General features: G+C 35.0%; 1 protein-coding gene across 1 annotated transcript in view; it reads right to left on the reverse strand.

Annotated features, from left to right (window-relative positions):
• Positions 1 to 12,302, reverse strand: part of LOC119085236 (zinc finger protein 99) — a 52,085-nt gene that overhangs the window by 949 nt on the left and 38,834 nt on the right. Inside the window, exon 5 of the mRNA XM_037195549.1 lies at positions 4,765 to 4,968. Coding sequence (XP_037051444.1) covers positions 4,765 to 4,968 — 204 coding nt within the window. The remainder of the gene's footprint in view (positions 1 to 4,764; positions 4,969 to 12,302) is intronic.

A 12,302-nucleotide genomic window follows, 5' to 3' on the forward strand; every position in this document is an offset into this window, starting at 1 on the left:
TTCTACAATAACACAAGGCCAGATGGAAAGCTTTAAAGAATCACGTAAGTGATTTTCGCTAGAGGCGAGTTCTGGAAACGATTCCTTAAGGAATCCTCTTAGCATAAGTTAGGAAAAAGATTGGAAATGAGCAAGAAAGGCTCCATATTTCCTCACTATGTAGAGGAGAGGACAGTCTATTTTCCAATTTACTTACGAAAATGTGTACACTTCGTACAACGAATTTCAGGACGCAATAGTCTTATCCAAAGCCATTTCCACACAGGAAAGTCAGGAAAGCCCACGCTCAAAACCAAAACAAAATATTTTAAATGGGAAAATTAAAGAAAATCCGGTTTTTTACATATCTCTAAAAAAGCTCTGGCCCTATAATAACATCTAAAAATCACACTCCAAAATACCACGCATGGTCTAAATCCAATCATATCATCTACAGAATTGATATGTTGCAGAAAGTCCTGCTGATTCAGTTGTTTTCAAAAATCCTACTAGAAAGGTTTCGTCATTTAGTCCATTCTATCTCAACATTTCAATCCTGCACATTGTCTGTGAATTACGACTTAACTTGAACGAGAACCATTTCTCATTTACAGATTTATGCAAATTGACTTCTTTGTTTCGATTTCGCCTAACTTCTTACACGATATCTATTATTATGCTATAGCGTCCATTCAGTATGTAAAATACGAATAATAATTTAATAATAGGCTTTCAATAGCAAGCTTATGGTCTTTTTAACAATATCACAAGATAACATCTTTTCACCATGAACACGAATTGAAAAGGAAACAACAAGAATAAACATTCAATCTGGACGTGTGGAATTCAAGATACGCATTGCACATCAATACCTAAGCATAATGCATTGGAGAGGAGATATAAATAAATAAAAAAAACGAATTACCAGCAGCAATAAGAAGTGACTTATTTTATTTATTATAAACTCGCAAGTAGCTTTTTCCAATCGCTTGTATGGTTTGTAGCATTGTTTGTGGTTTGTAAATTTGAACCTGTTTCAACGAAATTCCAATGACCCTGTACGATTGTGTCTTATATAAAAAAACCAATGGCAACATCAAGTACTACTTCATCGTATGAAGCCTTTTCCTTATTCAGGAAAAACATTTAGTATTAAATTTAACAACTTTAAGGAGCACGGTGCGGTTGAATGGACTTTAATTAAACATGTGGATGCACTTTCGATATTTTCGGATATTATTAAGTAGCTTTGAGCACTGAAAAAAGTTCCACAAAAAGTTTGGATCTTCAATAGCACCATTTGGTGCAGCGGAATTCGCGGTACCTACGGCTGTAGATAGTGGTAGAGCACTGATTTTTATTGCAATTGTTAGTGGTTGCAATTCTGATGGCAATGGTACCAAAAATTAGTTCCATCAATTCAAGCGATTGAATTCATGGATTCTCATTGGTTCTACAGGTAAAGGGATATGTCTGCGCTACGCATCATAAAAAGAAATCATTGAAAACGATCTATATGAGACCTCTATACGGTTCAAAGACGATTACACATCTGTGTGAAAATTTTCAGACAAAAGAACTGTTGAATTGGTTGCAATTTTTGGACAGTATTGAGCGCTCGCACAAATCGATTTCAAAAATTATATTGTGACTCGCCCGTTACTCGGTCCTCTGCAGGACTAAATAGAATTTTTCTTTTCATTCAATGTCCAACGCATACAATCTTCCGAAAATCGTAATTTCTGAACTTCCAAGTCTTCAACAGCTTCCCTTGCATCTATGGAACCAATTTTTTTTTTCCCTAAAATTCGAAACATATTGTGGAACTTTGTTCAGCGCTACCTTCCTGATTAATAGTAAAACAAATGTTAGGACAAATGAAGTAAAAGATTTTGCGTCAAGCAGCAAGTGATGTTCAGTAGAATGAACAGTCTGGTTTTAAGGCAAGATCATCAAATATAGAATAGAGTACGTTTCGTAGAAGTCTAATTGCTAAAACCTACCTCACAATCTGAAGGATGTGCATAAAGTAAAGAGCGAACGGAACCATTTTTCTTAACTTCTTGTTACATAAACGACCTGAACCATAAATGTTCATTTGCTCACTGATTTCGTAATATTACAATTGTGATTTTGGTATTCACTTTGAAATTACACATAAAAATTCCATTTCTTCAGCTTCAATTGAATTTACATCGAACTTATAAACGAAAAACGAGCTTCCTCTCTTTGGCCATAAGAAGATTTGTTATCTTACTGGTGTACATATATTAAAAAAGGTAGATAGATTCTCGTCTTCACATACACATCTGACTCTATTACACCAATAAAAAACCAATATTCGTTCAGTTTCGCTTCTTCAGTACATTTTACATATCAACAATCAACATTACATATATATAAAGGAAAATGCAGAATTTATATAAAAAGCGAAGCTAAGTTAAGTTAAAATCAAGCAACAAGTTATACTTTCGTGACCACCTTTGTTTGGGTTACCTTTATTGTAATTATTTTTTCTTTTGCAAAAGATCTTTACCAGATCTAGATTTTGACATGTGGCGACCATTTTGCATTTTAAAAATATCTTCTCGTTTCGCATATATTTATATGGATACATATAAGTGTTCTGTACAATGTATATATATGCATACCATCCACCCAGTGTGTACTTCACTATTCCGCGGTCGGTTCTTCTTCTTTTTTCTCTCTCTCCATTTATTTCGATTTTATTTTTATTTCTTGTTGAAATGCACGATTGCTTGTAAAATTGTTTTATCAAATTGTTTTACAATTGTTTTTTGTTTTAAATGTTTATATGGAAGCATTTTGTTGTATTTTATAATTTATATGAATTGTAATCACTTCGATAAGTTGGTTGGATTACAGTGGAACACAAGTTATATTATACGTATCTCCCTTTCGATATAAGACATTTTACATTTTGTGGAGCATTGTTATTTGACGACGATATTATGCATTCTGCACGAAAGATCATTATGCATATTATTGTTTGCCATATTCTGGCTGGTAAATATGTTAGGGGTCAAGTTGCTCAGTTTCCATCAGATATACTCCGGTTTACCTTAATTATTCAGAAGTTGAGAAGTAAATCGTTCTTTGCCCATATAATGATTCAATGGTCGTATAAACAGGCCCTGAGGAATCTAAATTGTGATTTATTGCAACGAGAGTCAAATAAAACTTGCGTACAAACATTTGCATTTACAACGTGTATGACTAAGTTAAATAGCGATTATAATGGTCATAGTATACTCAAATGTTTTACAAATTCTTGCATTCAATGGATCTTTATAAAATGACCACGACCAGTGACCATCTTGAAGAGATTAAATTCAGAAACTGAATGCTTACTTTGGAATGAGATGTTGTTAAATAGCCACTCTAGAGACAACTACAATAATTTTCCAGTTTTTTTCCACTCAAAAGCAGTTGGATTGAGACTTGTAATTTCCGGAAGTGAGATTTTCTTATGACATTATGACATCTGAAGGATGAATTCCGCGAGTAAAATATAGTGTGAGATTCATAGGGACGTCATAAGTCATCCCGAGTCATAATAACGAAGAAAATATTAGGAAAATGCGAGGGGAGACTAAACTCTGTTCCACCTACTTCCATTGGTGTCTATTGGCGCAATATTTCCTTTTTTTGGTCACCTCTTGTGACCTTTTGGTCACAAACATATTCTTCTGGTCACCAACATCAAGTAGCACATTTTCCAGTATTTTATCGCGAAGTTTGAAATGTGAAATCATGATCGCGAATGTGAAAATTGATTTGCTGAAATTGCTCCAATTTAGCAATTCAATTTTACAAAACGTATATGCTATTTGCACCCGGGTGCAAACAGTGACTATTTGCCTACTACTAAAAACAAGGCATCAGAACAGTCGGAGCGTTTGCTGCGACTTAGCCCCGTACAACCCGTAATCCTATTTCGTCCGCAACCATAATACGTCCGTAGCCCTAATAAGCCCGGAACCCTAATACGTCTACAACCCTCTAATGCGTCTGTTACCAAAATGCAAGTCAAGTTGGGCATTGTCAAAACTGAAACTGTTCATTTTTAAAATTGCGCATAGCTCAATTACGAAAGCCCGTACGAAGTACCTTTCAAATAAAACCAACAATTTACGACAATATTTTAGAAACCCAAAATTTTTTGCCAACTTTCCATTGGGTATTCAATTACCTCTCAAATGAAACAAAAACTAGCAAAATCGGATGAGATTTACTCGATTTATGTGCAAAAAAACACTTAGGGCCGAGTAACGGCCTTTGAGCCCTCCCAACAAGCCCACGTTGCATCTTATGCAAAAACAATGTTCAGCAACTTTGTTCTACTCGTCAATACCTTTCATTTGATATATCACAAGCAGCTATTGCGTGCGTTTTTCGGTAGATATCGTCGAAAGACTGAAAAACACCTATAGGGTGCAAATAGTGAAATAGTCACTTCGTTTCTACGCCCAAGTGGAAACGTTGAAAAGTGAAAGATTTCTCATCGTCTGAAGTTTATTTGAGATAAGACAATAGATACTTTACGGAAGATCATAATGATAGGACCGAAATGTAAATAAACAAAATTCAATATGGCTCACACTCTACGTTTAAAAAAAAAAAACAATAAAAAATAAGAAGGACAAAGGCGACTGGAATATTACGACGATGAATGCAATTAAATCCCCCAAACCCCAAACATTGGAAGATAATTGTTTTCCCTTTCACTAATTAACTACCCAATTTCAATACCAACCGACTCACCTTTTCAGTAATATCAACGATTTTCCTTTGTAATTGCATCCAGCGAAATTACAATTGAAATTCTTTTCTTTCGTATGACTGGAATGATGATTTCGTAGCTCGGCCGCCGAACGTCCCGAAAATAAACAATTTTCCATTTCGCAAGGAAAACTTTTCGTCACCACCCGATTCCGATGACAATGGAGATGCTGTTCCAATATATGTCTGCAAAAAACGTACGGTGAAAATGCAATTAAAAAAAAATGAGACTAAAGCAATTAAAATGGATTTTGCGTGCGTAGCACATATATCTGTGCAGTAGGTAGTCCGGAGAGTATCTGCATCGCAACAATTGGCAAAATGCTTTTATTACTCACTAACTATACTATGTTATGTTTGATCAGACTAGGTGTTTAATGAACAGCACGGTAGAGAATGTATCATATATATATAAAGAACCAAGAGACACTAAAAAGATATTCACGAGGCGCAAAATATTGGAGATAAATATAACAATTTTAAAGATACATAACACATCCATCCAACATATACCAGAAACAAGATAGTCCATGATGACTATGTGTGTAGAATTTCTGATGAGATTTGCTCTGAAAACGACTTTTCCCATCTTGTTTCTGGTATTTTATGTGCAACTTACTATCATTTTGTAGCGTTTATATACGTATATGCCATGCATACATGAATTTATCGTTGCAACTGAAGGTCTAGCAAAACACCCAGCACCAAAACGTAAACCTACTCTACACAAAAGTTGAACATTGACCACTTCTTGATTAATTAGCATATTTAATTGATAACAATTAAATTTGAATGGACGTGTTAAAAGACGTGAATGGGCGACATAATGCGAAAAGTTTTTTATTCAATGTGAATTTCGTGATGTACTTTATAGAACCGGCTTGATTAAATCTTATAGTTTATGGAGCCTTTACGGAATTTTGGGGGATACTTTTTTGTTTGCGAATAGTTTTTTTTAATGAAATTTGGAGTTTGTACAACAGAAAGTCAGGCAGAAAGGGAACTGGCATTCGATTTGGTGGTTGAGTTCGGATGAAGGTCAGTGGGACATTTATTTTGAATATCTCATCAAGAAATAAACCAAGTGAAAAGTAGAGTGTAACGAGGGTGATAGGTTCCCATCTAATAGAAGTTTAAATAAGAAATTACTGTGTGAATAGTTGTATCGATTTTTTCTTCAATTGAAAAGAGCAACATAACAGTTTCAGATGATCTGGTTTTCCGCTTGTGGACGTCCGAAATGTAAGACCTCTTTCATTAGTATTTGCGAACGAAATTATGTTCTGAATTTTAAATGAGTCAGATGGATTAGTTCCTATAGTTCCTAGTATACTAGACATTGGATGTCATTTATGGACAGCCCCTTCAAATTGTCCACAAAACAGTGAGTAAACAGATCACTTTTATCTGATCTGAATCTGAAAAAAGACAATCTGAAATTTTCAGATTCAGTTCAGATTGATTTCAATTTGATCTGATCTGATCTGAAAATTTCAGATTGTCTTTTTTCAGATTCAGATCAGATCAGATTTTTTTTCAGATTGATTTCAGATTTGATCATTAAAACGTGACTGTACACTTTATTTGTATTTCGCAATGTTTAGACAAAAAGTTATAAAATGTTCCTAGCTAAATAAAAGCGAATTCAGGAGTATGATTTTAAGGGAATTTCCTGAATTATTTTCGTCAATCTCCATGGGCTCTCTCAGTTCTCACGAAATGTTTCGACTGATAATTGTTTGCGAGTTCATAAGAAAACTTTTTTGTTCTAGTACTTCATAATTTTAACGGTAAAATATTTCGCAAAAATAAGTTTTATCCATACATTTTCAAAGAGCGCCAGAAAATAAAAAAAAAATTGTTGCGCACCGTTTGGTTTTTATTTTTCATCGACGAGGAAACATTATTTTAAGCAAAAAATTGTTCCACGGTATGCCTCAAAACATTTTTTTGGTCGTTAGTATCAAACACCAAATTGCTTAAAAAATGGTATCGGATAATCTGGCACACGAAGCAAAAATACGACATTCTTAAAGTCCATTTTTCACAATCTCGCACACGCTAATTTAATGCTATAAATGTTTGTTAGCTCTGTCATCAGTCATCAGTTAATTATCCCTTTTACGAAATTTAAGTGATGTAAAATTGTGTGCCAGTTCACCTTTTACGCAGTTGAAAATTGCGTTTTTTTTGCACCGTGTGCCAAATTACCCCACGCCTAAAAAATGTGCACTAAGTCAGTAATATAAAAAAAAAAAACAAAAAGTTTTAAGGCATACAGTGCAACAAGTTTTTGCTTAGAACATTAGTTCCTCGTCATTTTCATTTTCTGACGCACCTTGAAAATGTATGGAGGAAACTTATGTTTGTCCAGTATTTTAAAAATTTGCCGTTAAATTTATGAAGTGAAAGAACAAAATCATTTTCTTATGAACTCACAAACAATATCCGTCGAAACATTTCGTGTGCATCAACTTTTTATTTAAATCTCATTCAAGCTCACCGTGTGAGCACACATGTCGTACGGACGAGAATCATCATATGAGTTAACTTTTTAAATAATAGTGATTTTAGAGGGATTTGGTTTGAAATAATTGTAATACTCGTAGTTAGCGGAAGTGGGAAAATAAATATAATTCTTAATGCAAACCCAACTAGGAATTTCAATAATATTTTGTGATATTAGTGTCTTGTTTCGATGAAGTTTTTGAGGATTTTTATTTGTAGAAAAAGTATCAACACAATTCAGATGGCTTTCAGTTATCTGAAAAAAAGTTTCAGATTTCAGATCAACTCAGATTCAGATCGAATCTGATCTGAAATTTTCAGATTAGTGATTTTCAGATTCAGATCAGATTTGATCTGAAAATTTTCAGTAGTAGATTCAAAGATCGAAAGAAGTCATTGATATAAACTCATGAGACGTTAATTAGCTGGCTTATTCAATGTTATGAAAGAACATGTTCAGATAGTCCTAATCACAAAGGCGACGACAATAAAATTTATCAGTGGCGCCAAGTAGGTCTGTGAACATGCAAAAGACTCGCTAAAAATATGGTAGCGAGTGCGTTAGAACTGTGCGCCGGCCGGCCGCGCCGGCCACGCCAGCCGATTGTAGGCTCAGCCGGTAGCCGCCGCCGATACATTCTCAGCCGCCATTAGCCGACGTTTGGTCGGCGGCTATATCGGCTGAAATCCTCATCAAAGTTTGTTGAAGAAATGGTCGAAAAACATTCAGGTCATTCAGCCAGACAGACGTAGATCAGAAAATGAGGGCGACCGTGAGATTCACTATATACTACTATCACTTGCTGGTAATTTAAAGGTCGACAATATCCGATTTTTTGGAAGAACTATGCTAAGAAAATGCCGACACTTTCAATGTTGGCAAAAAGAATACTTTCTAATCCGATGACTAGTATCATTGCTGGATTAGTAGAAAGTCGAGCCTTTTGCTAAGCAATGTAAAAAAATCGCTTAAAAAAATCCGTTATACGTGCCGGTACCACATCAGTGAACTTATCCGCTGTGAAATAGTGAAGTCTCCAAACAGGTCAAGTTCAGGTTCGAAACTGAATTCAATTTAGGTCTGAATATTCCCCTCTACATCACTAAGATGTACAACAAAGAGCAACCTTCTTCTACAAACTACACTTTTTTTGAAATTTCTTTCGACGAACTTCAATAAATTGAGTTTTTGAAAATTTTTGGATCTTTAATTCAGTTATATCGATTTAGTCGCCGACGCCGCCGCCACCGACGAATTTTTTGACGTAGCCGGCCGCCGATACCCACCGGTGTCAAATTAGCCGCCGATCTCATCGGCTGAGACCGGCGCACAGTTCTATAGTGCGTCTAACAAATTTGATGCCATCTACCTTTGAGCGTGTCTTAACCTTTAATGAATGTAAATTATCAGATATGGCGGAATGTTACCGTGGAGGACATACAATTTTTTGAAAACGGACTCAAATGCATTAAATTTCATATTATTTTGACATTCATTGTTCAACCTTCGGCTTATTAGATTTTCCGGAAATTCGACGACATTAGTATCAACGACTTTCTGACGAAAAGGCGAGAGTCGAAGTTTCTTCAAGAACTCACCGCTTCTTCAGGAAGTTGTCGTTTCTCCTCGACGTTTCTTAATTTTTTGTGAATATTCCTTTTCATAGTGTTAAGAAACGACAATTTCTGAAAGAAGCGGTGAGTTCCTGAAGAAGCTTCGACTACTTGCATTTCCGTCAGAAAAGTTTCTTCAAAAAGTCGTCGATACTGATGTCGTAAAATTATCCGGACTATGTTCATTAGTGTGTCATCATCAGTCGTCTGTTATCGACAGCGATGTCAAAATTAAACCCTAGAGCTAATGACGTCTTTTACAGAAAGATGCAGTTAAGATGAAGTTAAAGATTTTCTTTCAATTTACTCAAATTGCTCAGGAAGTAAAATTGAATCAAAGTAACTCGATAATTACACTGGTTATGTGCTTGTCGAGTGTGAAAGGTTAACTATTGAAAATGATTAAAATACACGTCATCGCATTGGTAATTAAATTTGCAATTTGATGTTTGATGTAAATTATTTGTCTCTTGTGAAGAGGTCAGTGAATCAGCTGTATTCGTACCCATTGTTCTTCTTTTCAAAACTTTTTAATTCTCAGAAATTGATCGTACCTACAATGATTAAAGAGTTATTAGCTAAGCAAAGGTCAAAATTCAATATCACTCGGAGCCTAGACGTATTACAGTATCACCGTCAACCGTCCCATGACAAATCTAATTCCTTGTCCTCTGTGTTTCCTATCCGTCCGAACCGACTCTGACTGCAATAAATATCATTTTTGATTGTTAAACATTGCAGATATTCATTTGATTAATAAAAACACTTTATCAAACATCACTATGGGTATAATGTATGTGGTATGTTAACTTGTCTTGTTTCTTCCATCCATTTTCCCTTCAACGAATATGAATGTTCGTGTAAGAGAACCGTAAACAAAATACACATTCCATTTTCAACACAATAAAGCGCAAAAACAAATTCATTTTCTTGTTACCGCGCGAAATACACCAACCTTGCTATTGATATTCCTGAAGTGACAATATTCACCTAAAGTAAACATTTAAGTATTTTTAGACGATGTTAAGCGTAAAACATTAAAACATCGATTGCGCTTAGCCATTACTTTACAAAGACAAAAAAAAATTATGAAAAAAAAGAATTAACTTTTCTGTAACGACAAAGTACAAAGTGGTGTGTAGTAATTGAATAGAACAATGACCGACGTTACGATTTAAACAAATATACGAATGAGTTCGAATAAGACAATATCGGATTGCAAAGTATACGGTTTTACTGCAATATATCTGCTAATTTAACATGGAATAAACCATAGTGTGTATTTTGAAGAAAAGTCAAAGGTTCTGTGTGCTTGCAACTCTGAAGAACATCTTATACTATCCATACATATACACAAAACGAAATGAGATGGATATCGACTGTGTAATATCTACAAAACCGTACAAAATGTCTAGCAATTTATTTCTTATCTCATTTCTATTTATGCTTCATTACAATAAAATTAAATGAAATGCAATAAATCAGAAGATTTATTAACTGAATCAAAAGATGATGACGGTACCCATCGTTTAGTCTGTTCGCATTGGTAGATGTAAGAGTCCATTACCTTTGACATCAATACGATTGCAGCATTTTGTGGATAAATGGCGAAAAAATGTTACTCTTAGAGAAGATATTAGAAGATGTTTTTGATGGACCAGAAGAATTGAAGTTTAAAGATCCACATGGATTCAAGTTTCTAAAAAAAGTCACTTAACTCAAAATACATGATCATTGCCGTGCTATTTAGTTTTTTCCTAGGGAAAACCCTAGGGACGAAAAGTAAATTGACTTTGAGCTCTAAAGCATGTAATAGTATTTTATCTGTCTAGAACGATAATCTCGAGCTTATCCCTCTAGGGAGTTTTTGTTTATCTCGATATATCTGTTCTCGACAGATAAAATATGATATGCACCTATTGCCAGACTGTTATTTTGACGTGTAGGCATTATGACCCACGCCTTCGGCTAGGGCAATAATGTCCTACACGTCAAAATACCAATCTTGTCAACAGGTGCATAATATATATTATCTCCTGTAATGTCATAATATTCACAATTTGAGTGTCACTTTTAGAATCAAAATGGGCTAGATTTAAACACGTCATTCACAGAACGTACGTTTATTAACTGAAAATTTCGATAAATGGTCATTTGGGCACGGCTAACTTCGATAATTTCACATTGATTCACGGAAAACTTCGATAATTTCTCATTTATTCACTGAAAATTGAAAAATTCTTGACAGTATACTAGATGTGTGTTTTATTTGCGGGGAATATGAATGAATGTCGGCGTCATGGCGTGTTTATGTTTCAGTTTGATTTTTTAAATTTGTTTTTTTATGGTGATTGTGACATTACAGTAGATAAAATCTTGTTCATAACACGGTAGTAAATGGGGGTTTTGCGAACACGATCTCACATCTACTAGCAAAACAATCCCATTTACTACCTTATTATGAAAATAGCTATTTCTGTATACGTTAGAGTGTATTGGTGAGCTATGATATGAATCTGTCGGTAGGGAAAGTAACGGTTGGGAAGGAATGCACCAACACACTCCCACTATTACAGAAAAATATCTTTCAAAATACCCCAATACACACTTGATGTGTGTTTTCGCTTGGGCTTGGCCCGCGCGGGCAGGGCACACACATCTTGTGTGGATTGGGATATGTTGAAATATACTATTACATAACTAGGGATAAAAAGATGAAAAGTAGAGTTTTCGTGTGAATTTTGTTGATCCGAGGCGAAGCCGAGGTCAATAAACACAGTAAAACGAGACTTCGTTTTTATACAGAGTTATGTAGTGGATTTGTCATGTTGAGGGCGTCGAAAGACGTGCTTCAAACATGAAAAGTACGGTTTTCGACGTATGTAGCATGTAGCATTACAAAACTGAGGATAAAAAATGAAAAGTTACGTTTTCGTGTGATTCGGCTCGGATAAACTCCGCACAAAATTTCGACTTTTTAACTTTTTATTCCTTGTCATGTCGTGTAACAACTAGTTACATGCTTTTGTTTACAACCCCAGGGATGAAAAGTAAATTGACTATACGCTCAAAATCCATTGCATAACAAGAGCTAAACGAAGGCGAAGGTGAAGGCAAGAAAGAGACGCAAACGAGCTTTCATTTTTAAGGGCTATTCATTTTCCTCAGCATGCACATCCATCATTCTATCTGTAACATTATAGAAACGACTAGTAATCTGTTGTCGACAACCATTACAAAGAAGATGAGCGGTGGCTAGTGTTCCTTAATTTAATGAAATGCGTGGTTACAAAGAAGATGAGCGGTGGCTAGTGTTCCTTAACTCAATGAAATGCGTGGTAAAAATATTGAAGCTATAGACTCGAAATAGACTTGGCCTGGTATTAAGAGAACTACTT

This window comes from Bradysia coprophila, unplaced genomic scaffold, assembly GCF_014529535.1.
Source record: "Bradysia coprophila strain Holo2 unplaced genomic scaffold, BU_Bcop_v1 contig_94, whole genome shotgun sequence".
NCBI lineage: Eukaryota > Metazoa > Arthropoda > Insecta > Diptera > Sciaridae > Bradysia > Bradysia coprophila.